The 24246-nt window shown below is 55.2% G+C and overlaps 2 protein-coding genes across 6 annotated transcripts; one reads left to right on the top strand and one right to left on the bottom strand.

Annotated features, from left to right (window-relative positions):
• The first annotated feature begins 795 nt into the window (after nt 1-795).
• Nucleotides 796-18591, top strand: ANKRD52 (ankyrin repeat domain 52). Of its 5 annotated transcripts, none has more exons than XM_045061936.1 (28): nt 796-1263; nt 1588-1671; nt 2155-2233; nt 2457-2527; nt 3546-3746; nt 4549-4636; nt 4779-4891; nt 5223-5435; nt 5680-5758; nt 6073-6187; nt 6369-6451; nt 6558-6675; nt 6882-6950; nt 7125-7265; nt 7342-7422; nt 8616-8745; nt 8951-9022; nt 9300-9501; nt 9763-9850; nt 9927-10044; nt 10652-10871; nt 11093-11180; nt 11289-11372; nt 11481-11626; nt 11846-11928; nt 12127-12209; nt 12392-12483; nt 12921-18591. In XM_045061936.1, exons 1-28 carry the CDS (start codon nt 1237-1239, stop codon nt 13169-13171), a joined length of 3219 nt encoding a protein of 1072 aa, XP_044917871.1. In that variant the 5' UTR covers nt 796-1236; the 3' UTR covers nt 13172-18591. The 5 variants fall into 5 exon arrangements, with proteins under 5 accessions (XP_044917871.1, XP_044917872.1, XP_044917870.1 ...); XM_045061935.1 differs by having other exon boundaries at nt 798-1263; nt 4779-4921; XM_023257140.2 differs by having other exon boundaries at nt 799-1263; nt 4779-4921; nt 8634-8745.
• On the bottom strand, nt 18545-24239 carry SLC39A5 (solute carrier family 39 member 5). Its single transcript, XM_019835070.3, has 12 exons — nt 24097-24239; nt 23315-23423; nt 22759-23113; nt 22063-22246; nt 21068-21230; nt 20721-20890; nt 20337-20477; nt 19857-19953; nt 19598-19771; nt 19402-19482; nt 19068-19258; nt 18545-18811 (listed from the first exon to the last, which is right to left on the bottom strand). Exons 3-12 carry the CDS (start codon nt 23040-23042, stop codon nt 18668-18670), a joined length of 1629 nt encoding a protein of 542 aa, XP_019690629.1. The 5' UTR covers nt 23043-23113; nt 23315-23423; nt 24097-24239; the 3' UTR covers nt 18545-18667.
• Between the last annotated feature and the right edge of the window lie 7 nt (nt 24240-24246).

Here is a 24246-nt window from a genome sequence, read left to right as displayed (position 1 = left end):
GACACTCAGGCATCCCTAAAAAGTTAAATTATTAAAGGTGTATAGTAATAGGTAGTTTTCCCCCTCATTCCTCATTCCCTGTTCCCCAGTTTCTCTTTCCAGGAAAAAGCACTGGTATCAATGTCTTATGTATCTTTCTGTTGGGAATCAAGACACCAAAGGCAATGAAGGGCACAGACTGTTAGAGAGCAAAGGAGGGTTTTTATATCTCTGTCTTGACAGGGGGCCAGCTTGCTACACTTCTTCCTAAATGTATTCCCTCTTAGAACAAATTGAGTTGCTGAGCTCTGAACAAGACCCTGGATCACCTTTTCTAAATGGCACCAATTTTTCAACATCACTTTTCTTTCCTCTTTTCCTTTTCTGGGTTGGGAGGACCTCCATCCAGATCTTGCCTGATTGGCTGTTCTCTGGCCTCTCCAATACAGGAAGGGAAGCACACCCCCACCCTTTTCTGGGGAGAAGCCGTAGAGCCTTTTAAAGTGTAGCCGGCCTACCACCTTAACCTGGCAATGGAGTAATTGGGAATTCGAAAAGTGCTTCTTCTGTTGGCTTTGGAGGCCTTCTTCAGCTGCCGGCTGTCCCAGCTTCTTTGTGGGGGATTTTCTGCAGCTGGAGAGTCCGTTTTGAGATTTCTCTCGGCAGTTTGAGCACTTTTGCTACTTCCTCTCTCCCCAACTCATGTCACTGCCAGTAGAGATACGAGTCTTTCTTCTCTCTGGGGCTATTGCCATATATAATCCCCAGATCTCCACGCCCCTGTTTCCCCAAGTCTATGGGGGGGGGGGGTTCGGGGGCATGTAATCGCTGACGGGAGGAGTTAGCTCCGGCGGAGGCATTGTGGTGGGAGGCACCGCAGGGCCAAGGCTCGGGTTGCCGGTAGGGTCTTGTGAGAAAAACTCCTGGGCCTCCAGACTGGAGCAGAGAGCACACCACGGCGGCTTGGGGAGCCAGGGAACCAGAGCGCGAAGTCGAGGGTGCCGGGGACGTTCCCGGCGCCAGGGCGGGGCAGAGGGCGCCAGGCCGAGAGCCGTCTGCGCGGCAAGAGCCCCGCGGCCCGGCCCAGGACGGCCGCCAGGGAGCGCTGCGGGCTCCCGCTCGCCCGCCCCCCGGTAGGCGGGGCCGCGCTCTCCCCGCAGCCGCCGCCGCAGCCGCCGCCTGGGCCGCCCCGTGTCCCCGGTGGAGCCGCCGCCGCCGCCGCCGGGAGCTCGATGCGGACGGAGCCCGGGCCGGGCCATGGGGATCCTCAGCATCACGGACCAGGTCAGCCCTCCTGTCCTTGCCCGCTTCCTCCTTCCTGAGCCCGGCGCAGCCGCCACGCGAGCCCGGGGATGTGCGGCCTAGGCTGGGCCCGAGCCCGGGGCTCCCGCGGCTCCCGCCCCGCCCCACGCCGTGCTCCCCTCAACCAAGCCGGTGTCCTTGGGGGCCTGGCGACTGGCCAACACACCGCGGGAGTCCCCTGCAGCCAGGACCCCCGAGCGGAGCCCCTCCAGCGACGCCCCTCATCAAACCAGGTGTCCCCCCACCCCAGCCCCCCACTCCTAGTTCCGCTCCGGCCCGCTCTTTGAACGCTGGTTCTCCCTGCAGCCGCCCCTGGTCCAGGCCATCTTTAGCCGAGATGTGGAGGAAGTGCGTTCCCTCCTCTCGCAGAAGGAGAACATCAATGTACTGGTGAGTTGGGATCAGGGAGAATGATGAGCCAGTAATCTGGGCCCTGGTGTTCTGGACCCCTCCCAAACAGTGGGGCGGCTCCGTGGCTCCTTGGCTAGGATGAGGCCGCAGCACTTTCTACCCTGGGATGGGCGCCTGCTCTACATTTGGAGATGGAGAACAGGTCAGGCTTGAAGCATAGACCAGTGAAGCTAAAGATGCCCAGAAACGGTGTTCTCTCCTGAACCATCAGTGTTTGCAGCGCCCCCACCCCTCCTGGAAGAAGGAGACTGACTGCTCACAGCCCCCTGGCCCTGACCCCTTGACTCCTGACTTTCTGACTCTGACTCTGCCCTCCCTAGGTTCTTGTTTTAATTTAGGATTGGGATTTAGGAGGCTGTCGAACCTATGGGAAGAGGTGGGGAAAGGCCTGGAGCTCTAAGACCGGGGCTGGGGTCTGTGATAGTTCAGCGTCACAGCCACTGCTCTTTTCTGCCTTCCCAGGACCAAGAGAGGCGGACCCCATTGCATGCTGCTGCCTACGTAGGCGATGTCCCCATCCTCCAGTTGCTACTGATGTCAGGTGAAAGTGGGGAGCTGGAAGGTGTGGCACATAGGGAGGGGACCTGAGGAAAGAGCCTTTTTTTTTTTTTTTTTTTTTTTTTAATCTAAGAATTGTTCTCTGGTGCTCTGGTGTTTGGTCTGGGAGAGGCTTCATCTCTATCCATATCCCCTGGCCTGATTACTGGCTTCCTTCCCCACTTGCTCTCTACCTCCCACCAAAAGAGGAAATTATATCCCCATAGGTGCTAATGTCAATGCTAAGGACACACTGTGGCTGACCCCTCTTCATCGTGCTGCTGCTTCCCGAAATGAGGTATCGGCATCTTATGTCCTTTCACCCTTCCAAAAGAGGATGAGTTGGTTAAAGGTGGAAGTTAAGGATTGGAGAGCCTCAGCTCTGCCCTACAAGCTGATCTACCCCTAGGTCAGGATACTAGACCTTGGCCCCTCCCTCCTACCCCTAGAACTGGCTGGTAAGGGGGGGCTGAATGTTGCCAGCTGATGTGACGTCAGGGGAGAGCTTAACACTGGGCTGGCAGACTGCAGGGGGCCCTGCTGCCAGGCCTGAGTGACTCATCCTTCCCTGGGGGGCCACCTTGGAGTCTGATCCCCCTCTGGGCAGTGAGATTTCTTACCTTGTGATGGAGGGATTGGGGGTAGTGATGTGTTGCCTTCCTGCCTCTCAAGCAGCATCAAAGTTGACAGCACAGGGGTCAAACTTGCCTCATCAATTGGGTCCATCAACCTTGAAGAGCAGGAGGAAAAGGAGACCTCCCTCTTGGTTTGATGGTCACTTCCCTGGCTCCATCCACCAGGGGGAGGGACTAAGGCCAACAGGAATAGGGTGTGTTGTGATTAGGAGGGACATTTTAGCCTGGGTTTTGGAGAGGAACCAGTATCTGTTCACTTACTGAGGTAACGGAAATGATTTTGGTGCCTATGGAAGGACTGAAGGAGGGTATTCGGGGCATTAAGGCAGGAGTGTGTATTTTTCCTAGAAATAGTGAAGGATTGGCATCCTCTACTTTTGTGGATTTGCTTGGTAGTAGCTATATGGTTGATCAGGGTCTGAGTTGGGGAGCGATACCAGGTGATTTGAGGAAAAGGAAGGGGTATTTTTTCCTCAGCAAGGTAGGGAAAATTTTAAGTTCTAGAAAGATCCAGAAGATGGGAAGTAGGTATTGAGAGGCTACGTATGTTGGAAAAATGAGAAGACACTCTGTGCTGGGGGGATGGGGCCACATGTGCCAGGCTGACCTATTCTTCCCTCCACTATTGTTTTACCTCCTGCTCCCCCTGTATTTTCTTTCTTATCCCCTGCTCCTTAACAGAAGGTGCTGGGATTGCTGCTGGCACATTCAGCAGATGTGAATGCCCGGGACAAGCTGTGGCAGACACCATTGCATGTGGCTGCCGCCAACCGGGCCACGAAGTGTGCTGAGGCTCTGGCACCCCTGTTGAGCAGCCTCAATGTGGCTGACAGGAGCGGGCGCAGTGCCCTGCATCATGCAGTGCATAGTGGGCATCTAGAGGTGAGGACCGCTCTAATCTGTGCCTGGTCTAGTGCCTTCCCTTTGTCTTTGCTTCCCTTTCCACTCATCTTCCTCTGCTTCTGGGTCATCAGGTCTGAGGAAAAGCAGCCTGGATGACTATATAAACACTTGGGCTCAAGCACCAAACTAATGGTCGGGTTAGATTGAAATTCTTGACTTGGTCTTCAAGAGGGTGATAAACTCTGAAGTTGCATGGAAAATGTTTGCATACATGCCTTTTTCTGAAGCGAGTGTCCATGTCTTTCAAAATGTTTTTGAAGATTATTCAAAAGAATTTAAGAACCACCAGCTCATGGGGTGCCCAAGTGGCTCAGTCGGTTAAGCATTCAACCCTTGATTTCAGCTCAGGTCATGATCTTACGGCTTGTGACTATGGGCTCTGGCCACATTGGGCTCTGCGCTGACAGCATGGAGCCTGCTTGGGATTCTCTCTCTGTCCCTCCCCTGCTTGTGCATGTGCGCTCTCTCTCTTTTTCTCACTCTCAAACTAAATAAATACACATTAAAAAAAAAGAACCACCACCAAATCAAATGAAAACACTCCCTTGAGTTTCCCTCAAACTTCCAAATCTCTCTGGGATCTCCTTCTTAGTCTCTGCTTTCTCTGTTCCCTCTAGTTCTCCAGATTGTTCTGTTCAAGAACAAAGACATTTGGGTGCCTCAGCCTTTTCAGGAGCTGAGGCTTCTGCCCTTAGGTACATTGAAAGCATGAACCTGGCTTAGGTACCTGCCCTTAGGTACACTGAAAGCATGAACAGGTGTGTTTCATATTCTGATACAGACGGTGAACCTGCTCCTGAACAAGGGAGCCAGCCTGAATGTTTGTGATAAAAAGGAGCGGCAGCCTCTGCACTGGGCAGCTTTTCTAGGTGAGAAAGGGTTCATGGGAAGAGTAGGAATTTGACATTTAGGATTTCCCAAGGTAGGGATGGGGATTGCAGCCTTTGGAGAGAGACGCCCAGGGTCTTAGCTCACCCTCCACCCCCTTGAGAGCTTCTTCTCTCTTCCTAGGGCATCTGGAGGTCCTGAAACTGCTGGTGGCACGGGGAGCGGACCTCAGCTGCAAGGACCGCAAGGGCTATGGGCTTCTCCACACAGCTGCTGCCAGTGGCCAGATTGAAGTGGTGAAGTACCTGCTCCGGATGGGGGCTGAGGTCAGGGTGCTGAGCACTGGGGCTGGGCACTAAGGGCATGGAGTTGGAGGTCAGAGTCTGTGTATGGAGACATGAGGGTGCTGGGATTGTTGGAGTGGTTTTGGGAGGTGGGCAGGATATGGTGAGATATGGTGAATAATGCTTACCGTAAGTAATAGTGCCCTCAGTCTATCGAGTTAGGAACACGAGGTATCTCAGGCAGTTGTTGGGATTCTGAGATTTTCTAGGTTATCTATGCCAGCTTCCACTTTGTTTAAACTGATACCTCCCTATCCCTTTACTTGTACCCCTGAAAATCCAGATCGATGAGCCCAATGCTTTTGGAAACACAGCTTTGCACATCGCCTGCTACCTGGGCCAGGATGCTGTGGCTATTGAGCTGGTGAATGCAGGAGCCAATGTCAACCAGCCGAATGACAAGGGCTTCACGCCGCTGCATGTGGCTGCAGTCTCTACCAATGGCGCTCTCTGCTTGGAGCTGTTGGTCAATAACGGGGCTGATGTCAATTACCAGGTGCCTGAAGGGATGAGGCTGCAACCTAGCTCTGGAGGTCCTGACCATATCTTCCCCTCTGCATAAGTCTGGGGAATTGTCCACTTGCCTCCTGGGTTGATCAGACCTTGTCAGGGACCCAGGAGAGTGTGGCTGAGCAGATGTCCATATGACCACTCCGTCCTCAGAGATGTGTCCTTTCAAAGGGGGGAATAGGGTATTCCCTGTGCTTTGCACTGAAAAAAAAATTGCCATGTTTTCACAGAGCAAGGAAGGGAAAAGTCCTCTGCACATGGCTGCCATCCATGGTCGTTTCACCCGCTCCCAGATCCTCATCCAGAATGGTATGGACTTGGGAGACTTTGTGCTCCCTTCTCCTCCCTCCCCCGGAGAACTCATCCCTAGAAACCCTTTTCTTTCCTTAGTCTACCTCCTATATCTTCCAGTCAGGATCAGCACTGAGAGCTCTGAGCAAGGCACCTGTAGAAATGGCCCAGGTCTGCATGCCCCATCCCCTGAGGCTTACAGACAAGATAACACATGTGGAATGCTTAGCTTGGGATGTGGCACATAACGAGCACTTGTGTGGTAGCTGACTGGTATGAGTGGTCTGGAGCCTCAGGTCTGCCTGAGTTTGTGTGTGTGCATCCCCTCACAGGCAGCGAGATTGATTGTGCTGACAAATTTGGGAACACGCCACTGCACGTGGCTGCTCGCTACGGACACGAGCTACTCATCAGCACCCTCATGACCAATGGCGCGGATACCGCCCGGTGAGTCAGGGCCCCTTAGATCTGTAGTGTCTGTTCACATCAAACGTGGAGGCACAAAGAAGCTTGCAAAAGGAAGCTTGTGGAACCTCACTGTCTCCTAGGCTGGTGGGGGGCCACAGAAAAGAAGTCTGTAACTGGTCCCTCCTTGACTTAAGGACTGAGTCCCTCAACTTCTCTCCAGGCGCGGCATTCACGACATGTTCCCTCTGCATTTAGCTGTTCTCTTTGGATTCTCTGACTGTTGTCGTAAGCTTCTTTCCTCAGGTATGTGCTGACTGGTTGGGGGGTTGGGTACGGGTGGGTGAGTAGAGGCCTTTTCCCACTCTGTTCAGTGCCCTCAGATGGGATCTGTGCTGTTCTGGCCCTGCAGGTCAGCTGTACAGCATTGTATCTTCACTCAGCAACGAGCATGTGCTTTCAGCTGGGTTTGACATCAATACGCCTGACAACCTTGGCCGCACCTGTCTTCATGCTGCTGCTTCTGGAGGGTACGTTCTCTCACTTCCAGGTGCTAAGAAGAGATCTGGGCAAGGGTCTGGACCCTTCTCTGCTGCCCAGGTCTCTCTGCCTGTCACAGTGAGAGCAATCACAGCAGAAAGGGCTGTCCAGTGCCATCCTTCCTTAGCCCCTCCCTGTGCCTGTGGCTCCTCTTTGAGGCTCTCGTTCTCTTAACCCTCATCCTCCTTCCTTTTAGGAATGTTGAATGTCTTAATTTGCTGTTGAGCAGTGGAGCTGACTTGAGGAGGAGAGACAAATTTGGAAGGTGTGTCGATATGCAGCAGTAGGCACGGGGAGTGTCCTAAAAGAGATAAATGGTGGAGGGAGTGGTAGCAACTTGGAGACTAAGTGAGGAGAGTATTGCAGAGCAGCTTTAGGCTGCTCGTGTGGTTGCATTTGGGTCTGCCCTTGATTCTTTTATTCATTCTTTTCTCCTCAGGACCCCACTGCACTATGCAGCCGCCAATGGCAGCTACCAGTGTGCAGTCACACTGGTGACTGCTGGGGCGGGTGTCAACGAGGCCGACTGTAAAGGCTGTTCTCCCCTCCACTACGCTGCCGCCTCTGACACCTACAGGAGGTGAGACTCTCACTTTGGCCTTCTCAGCCCTGTTCACCTCCGTGAGCCTCCCCTGACTTCACTCTCTGTCCTCCAGAGCGGAACCCCACTCATCGTCCAGCCACGATGCTGAAGAGGACGAGCCACTGAAGGAGTCCCGCAGGAAGGAGGCCTTCTTGTGAGTAGCCGAGAAGACCCCTGGGATGTACTTTCCCAGCAGTGCCAGCTCTGGTCCCGTGATTCTCCCATCCACTCCCCGTCCTGCCACCTCATTTCTGCTGCTTGCTGTTGGCCAGCCAGCAGTGTGTTGGGAGCGATCTGAGCTTAATCCTGGACTAAGCATTGTGGGTGAAAACAAAAGTATGAGACACAGTTCCTTCCCTCAGGGAACAGATGGTCTTCTTGAGACAATCAGAAAAACTTAACGCACAAAGCCTTTTATTTATTCCACAAGATTTAAGTGAGGATTTACTTATTAGGTACCAAGTACTGTGCTAGATGCTAAGGATAAAAGACAAATTACCCCAAATTTCTGCCTTTGAAAGCTAATGATCTGTTGGGAAAGATAAATGAAAGGGCACTTATGCTTTCTAATGTAGAATGTTAATGATAGAGAAGATGATGCAGAGTAAATGGGGACTGTGTCCTATGTTCACAGTTTGTCTATAAATCTAAAAGTGTTGTGAAATAAAACTTTTTTTTAAAAAAAGGATACTTACAATCCAAGAAAATCCAAGCTTTGACAACTTAACCTCTCTGTGCCTCTGTTTCCTTAACCATCATAAGGAATAAGAGTAGTAGCTGCCTTGTGGGGTCATTATGAGGATTAAATGATTTCATACACATGAAGTGCTTAGAATAGTGCTTGACACATAGTAAGTGCTAAATACTAGATTATTATTACTGCTAGTCGTACTACGCTATGAGAAGGGTACCAAGGGAGTACAGAGGAAGAGGCACCTCACTGGGAAGGTTAGGGAAGGCCTCACAGAGGAGAGGATGCTGGGACCGAGTTTGAATGAGTAGGACTTCTTCTTCAGATGGGCTGGAAGGAGAAGGCATTCAAGGCAAGGGGTCAGCATGTCTGGAGGTAGGGGGAAGTGTCGATTGGCAGGTTGATAACATAATTATGCTCTAGGTTCTCTAGGAGAGCGTTCCAAGGATAAAGAAAGGCATTGGAGCCAGAGTAGTTCAGAGCTGATGTGAAGGAAGTGGTGGGTCTCAAGTGGAAGGGTCGAACAGGCAGGAGTTAGCCTTCCTAGAGCAGCGGATGGGTGTTGGCCAGCTAGGCCTGGAGGAGCTCCCTTGCACCTCTCCTCTGCTTTGCCCGCACCTGGGCCCTCACCAGCTGGGCCTGTCCCTGCCTCACAGTCTACCCCTGCCCCCCAGCTGTCTGGAGTTCTTACTGGATAACGGTGCAGACCCCTCCCTGCGGGACAGGCAGGGCTACACAGCTGTGCACTATGCAGCCGCCTACGGCAACAGACAGAACCTCGAACTGGTACGTGTGGGATCTGGCCTGGAGGAGAGGAAGCAGGGGCAGGGCTCATAGTCACCTTTGTGTCTGTGAATTCTGAAACCGAGGGGTGGTTGACTCAGATATGGTCTCTAGGTCCAGGGGTGTAGGGCATTACTGTGGGTAGGGGACAGGGGATAACATTTTGGGAGTTTGAGAACCTCAGCGCCTACTCTTCTGTCCGTTGCAGCTCTTAGAAATGTCCTTTAACTGCCTGGAGGATGTGGAGAGCACCATTCCAGTTAGCCCTTTGCACTTAGCTGTGAGTCCCAGGTCTTTTCCTCTTGCCTTCCTTGTCCCTGCCTGCCCTTTGGTCCACAAACAGGTGCAAGCCTTTGTGCATCTATCCTGGCTTCTGCTTTCTTGGGGGGACGTGGCAGGCAGGCAGTGCCCAGGGTTGGGTGTAGTGTAGGTGAAGAGTCTGAGGGACCCAGGGAGCTCATGGGGAGGACTGCTGCCTGGAGTTTCCCCAGGGGGCCCAAGAGCAGAGTGAGGGCAGTGTCCCAAGCTGTTTCCATTGGTTGCCTGCTCCCCTCCAGGCCTACAACGGTCACTGTGAAGCCCTGAAGACACTGGCTGAGACGCTGGTGAATCTGGATGTAAGGGACCACAAGGGCCGGACCGCGCTCTTCCTGGCCACTGAGCGAGGCTCTACTGAGTGTGTGGAGGTGCTTACCGCCCACGGCGCCTCTGCTCTCATCAAGGAGCGCAAACGCAAGTGGACACCCCTGCACGCTGCTGGTACGTACCCCCTTAAGGCTGCTGGTACCTCCCCTTGCCACACCAGGCCTTGGAGACTGGTCCCAGATCCCTCCCGAATGGGATTGGGGTTGGGAGTGGAGCAGGGTGAGGAGAACTTTAAGTCCTGATTCGTGGCTTCCTATCCCCCAAGACTTCAGCCTGCCCCAGGTCCTTCCATGATCTCCACCCTGGAGTCCTTAATGCTTGACGTGGCTGCCTCCTTCCCCTTGACCATGCCCTGACACAGGCCTTTTCTCTTAGCTGCCTCTGGCCACACTGACTCCCTGCACTTGCTGATCGACAGTGGGGAACGCGCCGACATCACTGATGTCATGGATGCCTATGGACAGTGAGTGTGGACCAGGGGTAGGATGCGGGTTTTCCTGTCCCTGCTGGCCCTCATCTGTCTCCCATCCCCTCTGTAGAACCCCACTGATGCTGGCCATCATGAATGGCCACGTGGATTGTGTCCATCTGCTGCTAGAGAAAGGATCCACAGCTGATGCTGCTGACCTCCGGGGCCGCACCGCCCTCCACCGTGGGGTGAGTGACCTCCTGGGTGGGGCTGCTCACAGACAGGCCTGGACATGGGAGCACAGGACCCATCAGAAGTAGGACAGCAGATTGCCTAGCAGGTGGGCCAGGATTTTGTGCCCAGGGTCTTATTGGGTCTTACTACATTTGCTCCAGGATGAGTACCTGACATGTGTAGCTGATCTCTCTGATTCCCTTGCTTTGTAGTCTCATACAGCCACATGCTCACTACTCACACTCTGCTCCAGGATACCCAGACTCTGGTCCTGGCCCACTGGATAATGATGCCACTGTCCCAGTCCTTCTCCGTGATCACCTGTCCCAAAGCCGTCTCCTCTTCATCCCAGGGGACTCTTTGATCCCTTAGTCAATTGCAGTTACCTGGCAATTTGTCCCCCCACTACTCCAGAGTGCCCGAATTCACTCTTGCCATTCTGGTTGTCTGTTGGCATAGAGAGAACGGAGGAAGGAAGGAGTCCTAACATTTAGAGTGGTTGCTGTGAAAATAACGATCGGAGCCCTGGAAGTGGTTCTTATGCCTGGGCCAGCTCCAGTGACTGGCTGTTTGAAAGGGAGTGGCCCTTCACCCTCCCTCACACCATCATGTCATCCACAGGCAGTGACTGGCTGTGAGGACTGCCTGGCTGCCCTGCTGGACCACGATGCATTTGTGCTGTGCCGAGACTTCAAGGGCCGCACCCCCATCCATCTGGCCTCAGCCTGCGGCCACACTGCAGTGCTGCGGACGCTGTTGCAGGCTGCCCTTTCCACAGACCCCCTGGATGCTGGCGTGGACTACAGTGGATACTCGCCCATGCACTGGGCCTCCTACACTGGTGCGGGCCTGGGGCCCTGGCAGCATAAGAACAGGGGTGCAATATGGGGGAGGACAGACCAGAACAGAGACCACAGACCTGTGGATTGAGGGAGGGACGGGGACGTGGGTTAATCTTGATCTGGAAGTGGAATGGAGTGTCCAGAGATGGCACAGGACAGATGTTGGGAACCTTGTTGTCATCTCTCTCCACCCCCACGGCTCTTCCTTTCTCCTGCTCAGGACATGAAGATTGTCTGGAGTTGTTACTTGAACACAGCCCGTTTTCATACCTGGAGGGAAACCCCTTCACTCCTTTGCACTGTGCAGTGTAAGTCCCTTCCTGTGCCTCAGCCCCGCTTGAGGTTCTGTGACCTGGGCTTAGGACAGGCATTCCATTTTTCTTGTCCTTCCTGTTGACCCTTCCTTTCCCCCCCAGAATTAATAACCAGGACAGCACCACAGAGATGCTGCTGGGAGCTCTGGGTGCCAAGATTGTGAACAGCCGAGATGCCAAAGGACGGTGAGTGGTACAAGGCTTAGGGAGAAGCCCCGGTCACCTCTGGCCTCCTTTTTCTGCTCAGGCGAATAAGCCCTCTGTTCTCATTCTGCCCTGACCCCCACACTGCAGGACCCCTCTTCACGCCGCTGCCTTCGCGGACAATGTATCTGGGCTCCGGATGCTACTGCAGCATCAAGCCGAGGTGAACGCCACTGACCACACTGGCCGCACTGCGCTCATGACGGCGGCCGAGAACGGCCAGACCGCTGCTGTGGGTGTGTAGGGGCCACGTGTGGAAGGGAGGAGCTCCCCCTTGGGTTTCTACGAGATGGGGCAGCCCTGCCTGTGGGGCTCAGGAAACAGGAGTCATGTATTTGGTTATTTCCCTCCTCTGCAGATGGGATGCAAAGTATATGCAGATGGGAGGGCCGGGAGCCATGAGGGCTGCTGCTCTGGAGGGAAGGCATCACTCCTTTGCCCCCTTTCTCTTGCAGAATTTCTGCTGTATCGAGGGAAGGCAGACCTTACTGTGCTGGATGAGAACAAGAACACTGCCCTCCACTTGGCTTGTAGCAAGGTGTGGCCTGGATTGGTGGTGGTGAGGGCCACGTAAGGGGGTGGGCTTGATGAAGGGGGTGGGTCTGCCCAGTTGGAGAGAGGACTGGAGTGGCAATCAGGATTGTCCAGCCTGTATAGCTTTTTGTCCCCTGAACCCTTCCCAACTCCTGCTCTATAGCCTGTCTGCCTCCACTCCATCTCTGTTCTTCTTCCTCAGGGCCATGAGAAGTGTGCCCTCATGATCCTGGCAGAAACCCAAGACCTTGGCCTTATCAATGCTACCAACAGTGCGCTGCAAATGTGAGTTTCCGGGGAAGGGGGAGCCTGGCTAGGGGAGGCAGATGGGTAAGAAAGAGCCACATGCATTCTGGGGGCTCTCTAGAGCTCACAGTATCTGTTCAGCAGTCTTGCTACTCTGGCTGGGTGTGAAAAGGCAGCTTGGATCTCACTGATTTCTCGTTCTTTTTTTCCTTTCTTCCAAGGCCACTCCACATTGCTGCCCGGAATGGTCTAGCTTCTGTGGTGCAGGCCCTGCTAAGTCGTGGGGCCACAGTGCTGGCTGTGGATGAAGAAGGTGGGTGGGGTCCAGAGCCCCCCGCCTCTCCTGGGTTTGGGGTCAGGGACATTCTTCAGGAGGTGACTTCTTAACTTTGCTATAAACTGGGTTTTTTTCCCAGGGGAACTCTTCAGAGCAGGGACCCAATACCAATACGCTAGCATTTCTGAGGGGAATCTGACGGAACTAGGTGGAGCCAGCAGGGTCCTCAGGAAGACCTTCCACACACCTCAGTCTCCCAGACTTCTGTCCCCTGCACTCCACCCTTTACCCCACGCTTTGACAGTCTGCCTGTCGGTGCCCCTGGGCCCTCGTAGCCCTTGAATTCTGATTGTGCTGGGCTCTTGCCCACCTTGGCTACCCTCCACAGATGAGAGCTCAGGGCCTGGCAGAGGGTGGATGGGGCCCCGGGGGTACAGGACCCTGTGCCTCAATTTTCCCCCTCCACCCTGCAGGTCACACCCCAGCGCTGGCCTGCGCCCCCAACAAAGATGTGGCAGACTGCCTGGCCTTGATCCTCTCCACCATGAAGCCTTTCCCACCCAAGGACGCCGTCAGTCCTTTCAGCTTCAGCCTGCTCAAGAACTGCGGCATCGCAGCAGCCAAGACGGTGGGTGGCTGCGGCGCCCTGCCCCATGGGGCCTCCTGCCCCTACAGTCAGGAGCGGCACGGCGCCATTGGGTTAGACGGCTGCTATTCGGAGTAGCCCCCCATCAGTGTCCCTCCCCCTGCCGGTGGCTTGATATCTTATTCTATTTATTTAGAAAAAGTCTATACATTTAGGGCACTTTAAAGGAGAACACGACTGGGTGGGGGGGGACAGAGGGGGGAAAAATGCACTGGGGAGCAGCTGCTCACCCCTTTGCCACACCATCCTGGCCTGGCAAGGGTCTGGGACCAACAGGGAGCACCCCAGGCCCTTGGCACCCCCAGGGCAACCCCTTCTGCCAAGTGTCCCCAAATGATTGCTAAATGCCTGGCTACCCTCTCTTTTACCCCATCTCTCAGTTCCCCCTTTCTGCTGCCAACTCCCCCCACCCTTTCCTCTGTTTCTCCTCTTTGTGTCCCCCCGCCCCTGCCCCTACTGCCAGGCAGATCCCTCCTCTTCTTCCATACCCATCACTGCCTCCCTGCTCGGCTGGCCCCTCCATCCCCGCAGCAGTGAGAAGCCTTAATTTCTGGTACTGTGTGAGCACTCTGGGGGCGTCCCCCTCCCCCTTCAGGGGCAGCTAGTGGATGAGGGGGGAGGGTATTTAGCACTGGGGCCTGGAGCTTTTCCCCCACTTCTGTACCCCATCACCCCTAAAGTTCAAATGCAAAACACTTGAAGCAGCAACTACTGTACCTGGGCCCCAATCCTGCACTCTCCCCTGGCTCCTCATATGCAAATCAAGGGCTGGTTCTGCCCCCACAGCCTGCTCCTCCCTGATTCCCTTCCACTCCTGGCCTGGTCCCCTAACCACGCACTTTAACCTTGCTTCTTTCTTTTAACTTCTTTTGGGAGGGCAGAGCCTGTGGCCATTCCCTCCCTGGCTCCCCTCTCCCTTAACTTTGAGGCTTGTCATGAATTTTTAAGTAAGCATTTTATCCTTTAGGGGAAGAAACAAATTAATTTCCTGCCCATTTCAAGACCACAGCCCTAGAATGTCCTGTGTGTTTCAGGCATGTGTTTGCATGTGTGGGGAGGGAAGGACAATATTCTTCCTCCTGTGCCCCCCAAACCCATAGTTCCTCTGTACCCCCACCTTCCGTTATGTCCAAGAGTACCCACCGCCCCCAGTCACTCCTGATCTGAAGCCAAAGATGGTGGGAGGGGCAGGGCAGACTAGGGACCGTGGCTACTCGGGACCCAGGCTTCCCCTCTGGTGTGAGGATGAAGCTCTGATCTAGGTAGTGACGAATACACACTGAGGCTTGATCCCTGCCCTCCCAGCAGCGGGGAAACATGGGATTGAGCTAGGGGCTGCACTGAGAAGATTCCTAAAAGTCGCACCCCAAAAGCCAAACTGGGCCAGAGTGAGGAGGGGGCAGTTTTCTCTCTAAATGTAGCATTGAATTTGGCCCTGGTCCCAACAAACGCCCTGTCCATCCATCTCCCAGCTAAGCCTCCTGGACAGTTGGACCCGCTCCCATAGCCCAGTGTTCCCTTCCTCACACTCAATACCTCAGCCAGGGGCCAAGACACAGAACTTGAATAGAGGTCATGCCCCCTCCACCCCCACAGTGCATCCTTGCCCAGTTTGGCTGCCATCAGTATTGTCCCCTGAGAACTGGACAGGCTTTGTTTACACAGTACAGGGTCTCCTCCGGGGGATTCCTCAGTCTCCTCCCCTCCTACGCCCCCTCACGCTTGCTTTGTTCACAACCTCACCCACTTTTCAGTTGTTTTTCCTGCAAGTCTTGCCACCCTTGCCAAGGGTGGGCTGAGGGGGGAGGGGGTATCCCAGGGACCCCTGCCTCGCTAACAGATACCCTTAACCATACCTCATGCTGGTTCCCTGAAGCCTGGGGTGTTTGTCCAAGTCCTTTTTTGTTTTTTTTGTTTGTTTGTTTGTTTTTTGGCTTTTTTTTGTCATGGTCTCTTTTTATCCCCTCTGTCTGTGTCTTGCTTCCCCTAACCCTCAGTTCCTAAACCATTTCAAAGCTTCCAAATGACCATTATTGGTAAGAAGGATTGTGCAGCTTTTAGTTTTTATTTTTGTTTTCAAAGCCAAAGGGCCTTGCGATGCCCCTCTTGCCCACCTCCCTTCATACCCTGCCCTCCCCTATACGACAATCAATGTGACCTCTCTTAAGGGCTGCAGCCCCCCCCCCCCCCGCCCCCGCTGGTTCTGCAAAGCTTGCCCCTAACTTTAACTGTCTCTCCTGAAATCTTCCCATTCCACCCCCTCCCTCTCATTTTGGTGCTGGGAATTAGGTGACGGGGGGGGGGGGGGCAGGGGGAGCAGAGAGATGGATTCTCCAGAGAAGACTCTTGGGGTATCAGTCGTGTTCTCCTTTATCAATGTTTGGCGATGACAGGAAGATTCTGAGTATTTGTCAGGAGCCCCATTGTTTTGCTAGATGAGATTTCTGGTGGCTGCCTGTCCCCCTGCTGCCCCTTCAGCACACGGTCAGCAGTGCTGGGGCAGGTTGTGGGGAGTCCTCTGCCTCTCCTCATGTGGCTATGAGGAGGCGTGGAGGATGAGCAGCCTCCTCTCCTTATGCCAAAGGAAATCCCACACCCCACCCTGGGCTCCCCAGCCCCTAGTGTTTTTTGAAGCGTTTTGACCATTCTCATGGCGACTGCATATTTATTTTAATGTTAAGATTTTTTTTTTAAACCTCTTTGACTTAAACGGGTGTGGAGAAGTAAAACAGGCAGAATGCCCCCCAATCTTAAGGGGATAGGGTGGGGAGGAAACACCTCCTTCCCTTTGCCCTCCCTCTCCCCTCCCCCTCTCCCCACCGCAGCTCTAAAGCACTTGCTTCAAGTAATAAGCACTTTTGAGAAAAGGCCTATTTTAAGTGAGGACCCTGGGAGCAGCCCCAGGTCCCAGCAAAGGAGACAGAGCGAGGGCTACATAGGAGACAGGGAAACAGGTGTGTGAATCAGAGGGCGAGATAAGAGCCAGTTTTTAGTTTCTGATTTTGGGGAGATGTTTCTGATTGGGCGGTGGCTTTGGTAGGGTTGTGTACTATCCTTCAGAAAAACAAATGGCACAAACTGTGGGTCCCAGGATGGGCCAACAAACCCGGGTCACTGCCACTGTCCAACTGAGACTGATGGGCCACCTCCCCCACTGTGGCCCCCTGAGCCATAGGACTGCTGAAAACCACTGAATGTACAGCCCAGGTTGGGGTGGGGAGCAGCCCCTGGGGGAGGGGGCTTCTCCTTCTGTTTGGTGCTGTGGGGGGTGGGAGAGATGAGACTGAGGGACTGCCACCCCACTTAGACATGTGTTCCTTGGGGTGGAGGGGCTGAGGAGGGTCTACCTCCCTCTCCAACCCCGGCGTGGCCCCTCTTCCTTCCTCATCCCTATCCGTTTTGACTGTAAGTCCAGCTCACCTTTGCCTTCAATATGTAACCAAAGGAAAACTCAATACTGTTTCCACCGCTGTCTGCCCACCCGAGCACCTTCTTACTCCCTGGACCTTAGAAGGGGAGAAGGGGCTGGGGGTGGGGTGGGGGGCGTGGGGCCAGAGTGAACGGTTCTACAGCTGTATCCCCCAAACCTCTCGGGTCTTAGAAGGGACCCTGAGAGGTGAGGCTGGGGCCTGGCTGGAGGGGCTGGGAACAGGCACACTCTGTATCTTGTGCACATGAGTGTTTCTTCGTCTGAATGACTCCAGTGACTACGCTCCAGCAGGGAGGCCCCTTCCTCCTTCCCTCTCCACCGTTTCTCCCCCTCTCCCCACACCCCGTGTTCATCCCCACCTCCCCTTCCCACCGCAAAGGAAAATAGCCTTACAGACCCTAGCCCAGAAGCCCTCCTCCTGGGGCAAACCAGTATGGGGCCCCATCCCGCCTAGTTTGAACCCTACCTTTTAAGAAGGAGGGATAAGGAGCAAAGCAGCCCCTTCCCCTCTAATCGTGGTGGCTCCAGCCCTCCGTGGCCTTGACCCAGGTTGGCCAAGGGCGGAGGCAAGGAATCTTTGAGGACCAAGCCCAGTGATCTGGGAAGAGGGAGGTGGAGAGGGAAGGGCCTGACTTGGGGACTCCCTCCTCCCGACCCAACCCTAGAGAAGCGACCAAATCCCAGAGATGGGAGGAAGCTGGGGTGGGGAGGGTCTGCTCTATGAATTACTTGAAGGTACTGACTCCGAGGCTGCTGTTGCCCACTTAGGTGTGAGGGGGACACTGTCACTGCATTTGGGAGGGCAGAGGGTGGCGGGTGACGAGAGCATCTGCCCTTGGCCCTCACTTACTCCTGCTAGGCCCTTTCCCTGGGGAGCCTGGCTTTGCCCCCAGGGAAATCGGGGAGAGCCTTCCCCTCCCATCTCCATCCCTCACTCTGGGCACCCTCTCCAATTGCACTAAAGTAGCTGTTGTGCCAGTCTTACCCCCACACCAGGGTGGGGTCTCTGCTTCCAGTCCTTTCTCCCCCGACTGCCTCCACTCCTGTCCCGGACAATCTCCTTGTTCCCCTGTATTCCTGGATAGCTCAGCTTTGTATGTGTGTGTTTTGGGGGTGGGGGTGGGTTCTGGCTGGAGTGGGTTCGCTAGGGGTTTGGGAAGGGCTAGGGGAAAGATGGAGGACAAAGTCTCCTACCCCCTTCCTCAACTCCAAGCCACAGAAACCTGGGAGGGAGGGGCCTACTCTCGCTGCCGTGTGTCTTGCAGATGTGCCAAAATGGGGGTGGGGGGAGGGGAGGGGAGGGTGCCTGGCAGAGCGGCCCCCAGGGTGGCTCTCTCAAAGCAATACAGTTCCTCCTGCCTGGGGGACGGCAAGACAGGGGAGAGGGTTGGGTTGGGGACCTGGGGGTTCCCTGTGTACAGCTGTGTATATTCAGGGGTGTTCTCTGTCTGGTACCCGCTGTGGGCGTCTATGTGTGTGTGAACCTCCCCTTCCCTGTGCCCTGCATGACCTGTGATGCTGCAGACACCACCATCCTGTGTGCAGGGGTGTGTTGGGGGCACCGAGGGGCATGTTTCATGTCCTGTTGCACCCTCCACCCTGTGACCCATGTACTCGGTTGTAGGAAGTAAAGAGAACTGAGCACAATTCACTGGATTCTAGTTGAATCTTTCTCTAAGCAATTTTCCCGTTCTTGCCCTTTTCCCTGCCCCGGATCCACCTGTGGTGCTAGCGTTGGGGTCAGGGGTGTTTAATGCTGGTGGGCAGCAATAAAGGGCAGATCCGCCCAGATGCCTGTATCCCCAGGGTGCTGAGGGCAGCAGGAAAATGTGGGGACCTGGCGGTGCATTTGCCCCACCCTACCCCTCCTCCCTGGGCTAAAGCACAATGCGCTCCCTGCAGATTGATGCACCTTGCACCCTCCAGGCCCCTGCTCATGTCCTCCCCCGACCTGCTTTGAGCCCTCCTCCCACCACATCCTGGTTTTCTATGCTGTTTTGGTGCAAGTACAACTGTCGTAGTCATGGCTTTGGGATGGGTTCTGTTTATTAAAATCCTATTGCTCCTACTGGCCCTGTGTCCCGCCTCCATTCCTGTGGTTGGGGGGAAGGAAGGGCAACCTGGCGCCTTTCCACTGGCCCCCATCAGCCATCAGAGACCAGGGGCCATAGCTGCTCCTCCAGCATGGCTATGGTGAGCATGAGGCTGCCCCCCAGCAGCAGCCCCAACCCCTGCAGTAGCACATGGAGCGTAGGGAGGGGCTCGGGAGGCCGAAGCAGGGCTGGTAGCTGAAAGAAAAAAAGAGCATCAGGATCCTGGCATTGTCTCTGCACCACCCCATGTCAAGCATGAGAAGGAGGCGTCAGAAAGTACTGGCAACCTCTCTGAACTCTTCCAGGCCCTTGTTTCTCAGACTCCACCCAGCCTGGGTCCAGCACCTTTCCAGGTAGCCAGTGGTGGAGGCGGAAGGACCCATACGTCCCCCTCCGCTGAACCCACCTCCCTGCCTCCCTTGCTTTCCCTGCACTACCCCACACCTCTCACCATGTCCACAAGGGCCACATAGAGGAAGACCCCAGCAGTGACCCCAAACACCCAGGAAGTGAGAGGGACAGGGCCCAAACTGAGCCCCACCCCCAGGGCTGCACCCCCTAGTCCCAGGGCTCCAGACACCAAACTCAGCAGCAGCAGCCTCCGAAAGGGCAGCCCTGCTCGGAGCAGCATCGCAAAGTCACCTGTGAGGAAGAGACGACAGGGTGGGAGGGAATAATAAGCCAGGGCCGTCCCTCACCCCTGTCACCTGCCAGCCTCCTAAATTCCACCCCTTGGAGGCCTCTCCTTTCTAGAGTCCACCCCACCCCACTTCTGCCATTCCTACCCAGTTCATGGGGTAGCTCATGGCAGAAGACTGCTAGGGTGGTGCTGAGGCCACTGGAGAAGCCATCGGAGAAGGCAGCACCTGGGGTTGGCAGGATTGGAGGTCATCAGCCTGGGAGAAAGCTCTCCCCAGGGGCACAGGGGCCTGCATTCCCTTCCCTCCCCCACTTCCTGGTAGCCCTCTCCTCCCATCACACCTATGGCCAGCCCATCAGTGAGGTTGTGCAGACCGTCTCCCAGGAGGACCATCCACGTTATATTGGCATCACCGCCACCCTGGTGCCCGTGACTGTGGCCTTGGTGCCCAGTAGGAGCTGGGGCTGGTGGGGGCTGGCTGTCCTGCTCCCCATGGCAGCCCTGAGCTTCTGGCTCTGCAGGAAGGACAAGAACAGTGCCAGTGGCTGCAAGTGAGAACCGGGAGCTGGGAGCCTACTCTTCATTTTCTCTTCTGGTTACCTGGAGCTGCCTGCAGGGGCTGAAGGGCCATCCCACTGCCATCCTCCAGGTCCAGGGCTGGTGCTCTGAAATCCTGTCTTTTTCGCCTGCAGCATCTCTGAAATGGGAGGGTATCCCTCCTGGTGGAGGAGGCAACAGAGCCAGGGGCTAAGGAGAGGCCTGGCTACCAGCTGGGAAAGTGAACACCTGGGTTCACCTCTGGCACTTGGAGATATTTTTTGGCTTTTCCGCTCTCTTCCCAGGTTGGCACTCCTTGTTTCTTGTTGACTTGAACTTGGGAGAGGAGGCCGCTTGGCCAGGAGTCCCAGGTCTATGCTAAGGAGCCCCCTACCCACTCTCTGTTAGTTGTCAGGACTGCACACTCAGGAAAACATCAGCGCACCAGGAACACACCCCACACCCTCACCTCCTGGCTTGCGTGGCCAGTTCTTGGCCAGGACTCTAGTTTTGGCAGGAGGAGGAGAAAAGGGTATCACTCACTGGCCTGAGCCCTCTGTGCCGCAAAAGCCCTAGCACGTTCTCCAGCACAAAGAGCAGGAAGAGACCTCCGAGTACCGACAGTCCTGGTCCCAGGTCCTCCTCTGGTTGTCCGTTAGGTCCAGCATGCTGCCCTCCTTGTGCCTGACAGAGAGGGGGTCAGGGCAGACCCCAGAAGCCCCCGCACCCGACAACATCCCCCTCCTGTGTGGGACGTGGCAAGCCTTCACTCGCTACTAGAAGGCAGCTGTGGGCTGAAGCTGAGGTTGGGGAGTGGCGCGTGAAATCTGACAGGAATGAGGAGGGGATGTCCTGTGACTGGGAACACCTTGGGTACGTGGAGGCTGCCCATCACGGGGCAGGGAGCAAGGAAGGGGCTTCACGTACATGTGGCAGCAGGTGTAGCAGTGCATCCCCACAAAGAGTGCCCACGGCCAGGGCCCCCAGGAAACCCAGCAGGGGCCGTAATAGACGAGGTCCCAGGAGCCGCAGCAGCAGCAGGGAGAGGGGAGCAGGGAGGCTGAGCAGCAGGACTGCCAGGGCGCTATGAACCAAGGCTGGGGAGAATCAGGGACTGAAGTTAGGCTAGGGTTGGAAGGAGGGCCTCAGAAGAAATGCAGGGCAGAGATACACTGCAAAGGGAGGCAGGACCCCGACAAACCCATCTTGCTTGGCCAGGGGCCCACTCCCTGCCAGGGTTCAAGGCACCCTGCCACCCACTCTCACCCACTGACCAGACAGAAGATCCCCTGAGGGGGTTGGGGTTGGGGCCTGGATGCAGACACGGCTGTCAATCTGATAAAGCAGGGCTGGACACAGCAGAGCAAACTGACGAGGGGTCAGAGGAGCAGCAGGGCTCAGGCCAAAGTTGACCAGCAGCTGGGAGCCATTCAGACACTAAGGGAGTTGAGTTAGAGGTCATATATTGGGGCATTGCTGAGAACTGTGATCTTTAATGTCTGTCTTTCCATTGTATGGATTCTTGGGTCTCTCCAGGATCCCCTTTGCTTATGCTGGCAGGTGCATCAGGGACTGGGGTGGCTCCACAGGATCAGTGTGTGTTAATTATTAGTGGATATTCAATCCAGTGCAAATATTCAATTCAGTGCAGGTTGGGTGCTAGTAAACATTGCCACCATCTCTCTCCCTCCCAAGCTCCTGATGATTTCAACGATTTGGTGATGGAGTTGGTTGGACAACTAGAGCACTCCATGGCAGAATCTTAGAAGGGAAAGAATCTGAAATGCCATCCAACTTCCTCGCAGCAGTCCTGTTACATGTTCATCCAGGCTTGGCTTGAGTGCTTCCTGTGATGGGGTGCCCACCCTCACCAGGCCTGCTTCACAGTTAGCTTTGGCTGCCCTCTGGTGTACATGGAACACGTTCACTGCCTTTCTGGCTGAAGACAGCCATCTACTCCCTGCAGGTTTCCTCTCCAGATAGCCAGCCCCAGATCCTACCCTCAGCTATTTCTCTGGATTCTCTGCTTTGCCACCAAGTGTGGCCCCTAAACCTGTCCTTGGAGACTTGGGTGTGGGTTCATGTACGCTGAGCCCAGAAGAAGCGTATTTCGCTCTTGGAATAACATACCCTAAGATCACATCTGGATTGGGTTTTTTTTTTTTTTTTTTAATTAACTGTATTAAATTACTCTTTAAACAATTTCGGGCCATCTAAATCCCATAGTCCTTCTCCCCCCAACCCCCACCCTGGAGATCAACAGACTCACATCCTCATTCAGATGGTCAGCCAATGAATGGTCCAGCAGCAGAAGTCTGTGAAAGAGGTCCAGGCCAGAGGGGGCTGGCCCACGGGGCGATGCTGGGGCCTTTGGCTCCTCTGGGTCACCCCACTCTGAGGGACCCAGAGGCAGCCCAGCCCAGACATCCACACTCAGCTCAGGGTCCTGTGATCTGGAGCAGAGGGGATAGCAAGCCAGACTTACTCATGTTCTTTAAGAAACTCCCCTTGAGGTTCCTAGGGTGCTTAAGGGGAAAGGGAAGACCAGCCACTAGCTTGAGTTCCTGGGACCCAGAAATCGTGGAATGTCAATTCTAGAAGGATCTGAGAATTGTCAATTTATAGGAGAGTCTAGGAATGAGGGGTGTGAGGGTAAGAGAAATGGGGCTGGGGGGAGAGCAGCCAAAATGCTATAAATTGGGAGCCGAGTCAGCCTGGAGACATTGAGCACTGGGACTAAGAGCAAAGAATTGGAGGGTCCGGGGATCTGGAAGAGTAGAGAATTAGAAAGCAGTAGAGGCAAAGGGGGCCTTGAAGGAATACTAGGAGTCAGATTTTGAAACATTTGTAATTCCAGAAATCTGACTTTAGGAAGCTAGAGGTTGGCAACTGGAGACTGATCCAAGCACTGAGAAGAGGTGGGCATGTGGCATTTTGGGGTAAGGGAAGGAAGGGTTAGTAGTACCTGTATGTGGAATTGTCTCCAACTGGGGGTATAGCCCGACCAACCGGAGGTCCATGGTGTCCTAGGCGAAGTCCCTGAACTCGGCCTAGCCCCAGGCTGTGGAGAAGCCGCGCTAGGCCCCCGGCTGTCAGTGTCCCGTTCTCCCCATACAGGCCAAACAGCTGGGCCAAGTAATGGTTCTGCTCCTGCTCAGCAGGGCCCAGGTTGGGGGCTGAGCCCCCTGCCAAGCCCAAGGCCACCCACACACACAGGCCAGCCAGCAGATGACTCATTGGGGGCCCCATTATTGGGGGCAATGGGTTAGAGGCTCTGGTTCTGGCTTCTATTCCCCTTGGAACATCCTGAGGACTGTGCCCTGGAAGAACAAGGAGAAAGGGCCTGGGCTTCTGCTCTGCTGTCCAGCTCAGGCCTCCTGTTTTCCAGTTTCTAGAACACCTTCCTTGACCCAGAATGCTTCCCTCACCTGATCCAGAGCTGACTTCTCATCCTGTCCTCCAAACTCCACCCCTCAACCCTGCCTCACCTCTCTGTCCCCCTTCAATCCACAGGGCCTCACCCTCATTGGCAGTGTGAGAGTCGTCACCTCAGGTCCCGGTCAGGCCTTATTGTGGACACTAAGAGGTTCCTGAGTCAGGGAGGGGAGTGGGGCTCAGCCTCCAGGTGCCCTGGTGGAACGGAGGCCACGTCAGATAGAGGGCTGGGATGGACAAACGCCGCCCCCCTCCCAGCCCACCTGCTTTGGGGCGGGGTCAGGGAGGGGAGGGGCCAGTGTGGGAAGGTTCACATCAGAGAGGAGTTAATGGTTCACTGGTCTCTGGGGTGGGGGTCAAAGGTCAGTCTTGGCTGGGGCCCCTGAGTAGGGAGGGGCCACCCTCTGCCCCTGGAAAAGCCACATGGCTGAGGAAACCCTGAGCCTGGCCTTTTCTTCTAAATAACTCACCCCACTAAGCCAGTGGTACCATTTTAACCTTTCCCTGCATATACTCTCACCCCCACCCTCCACTCCTTATATCTGGTACTGGGCTTCCTCCATCTCCAACCTCCATCCCCACAATCCCCGGGAAAGTGGGATTCGGGTGTCCCTTAGCTGGAAAAGAGGCGAAGAGGCAGATAAGTGGCAACCCCAGGTGCATGGGGAGGAAAGCGTTCTTAGCAACTCCTTGTCCCAGCAGAGTAAGAGCCAGAGCTCTGGAAATAGATGATCAAGAAAGGGGAAGCCCTGGTGGGAAGAGGAAAGAAATATCTGGGCTCTCTGCAGATGTCTGACCTGGCTTAAGATCAGGGGAGCACAGTCTGATTAGGGCAATTAGTCCAAGGGGCCCGAGGTTTTGGCGTTACCTGACAGCAGGAGACTGGAAGGACGCCCAGAGGAAGGGGGACACAGCCTTCTTGGCTCCAGCTGTGGGGGGGTAGGCAGGCAAGCGGGCAAGGGTCACCTGCAGGGAGGGGGCAGGGGAGGGACACTACCTTAAAGGGGCAGGCCTGCTT

This window comes from Felis catus, chromosome B4 (assembly GCF_018350175.1).
Source record: "Felis catus isolate Fca126 chromosome B4, F.catus_Fca126_mat1.0, whole genome shotgun sequence".
Classification (NCBI taxonomy): domain Eukaryota; kingdom Metazoa; phylum Chordata; class Mammalia; order Carnivora; family Felidae; genus Felis; species Felis catus.
This window is presented reverse-complemented; position numbering and strand designations above follow the sequence as displayed.

Bases quoted from the DNA above. Each gene is read 5' to 3' on its own strand.
- ANKRD52 (XM_045061935.1), top strand. From the start codon at position 1,237: ATGGGGATCCTCAGCATCACGGACCAG. The intron at 4,637-4,778 runs GTGAGAAAGGGT...CTCTCTTCCTAG, and splicing joins GCACTGGGCAGCTTTTCTAG to GGCATCTGGAGGTCCTGAAA. The intron at 8,746-8,950 runs GTACGTGTGGGA...TGTCCGTTGCAG, and splicing joins ACAGACAGAACCTCGAACTG to CTCTTAGAAATGTCCTTTAA.
- SLC39A5 (XM_019835070.3), bottom strand. From the start codon at position 23,042: ATGGGGCCCCCAATGAGTCATCTGCTGGCTGGCCTGTGTGTGTGGGTG. The intron at 22,247-22,758 runs GTACTACTAACC...CCTCTGCTCCAG, and splicing joins GGAGACAATTCCACATACAG to ATCACAGGACCCTGAGCTGA. The intron at 19,772-19,856 runs GTAACCAGAAGA...TCCTTCCTGCAG, and splicing joins GCCCCTGCAGGCAGCTCCAG to AGCCAGAAGCTCAGGGCTGC.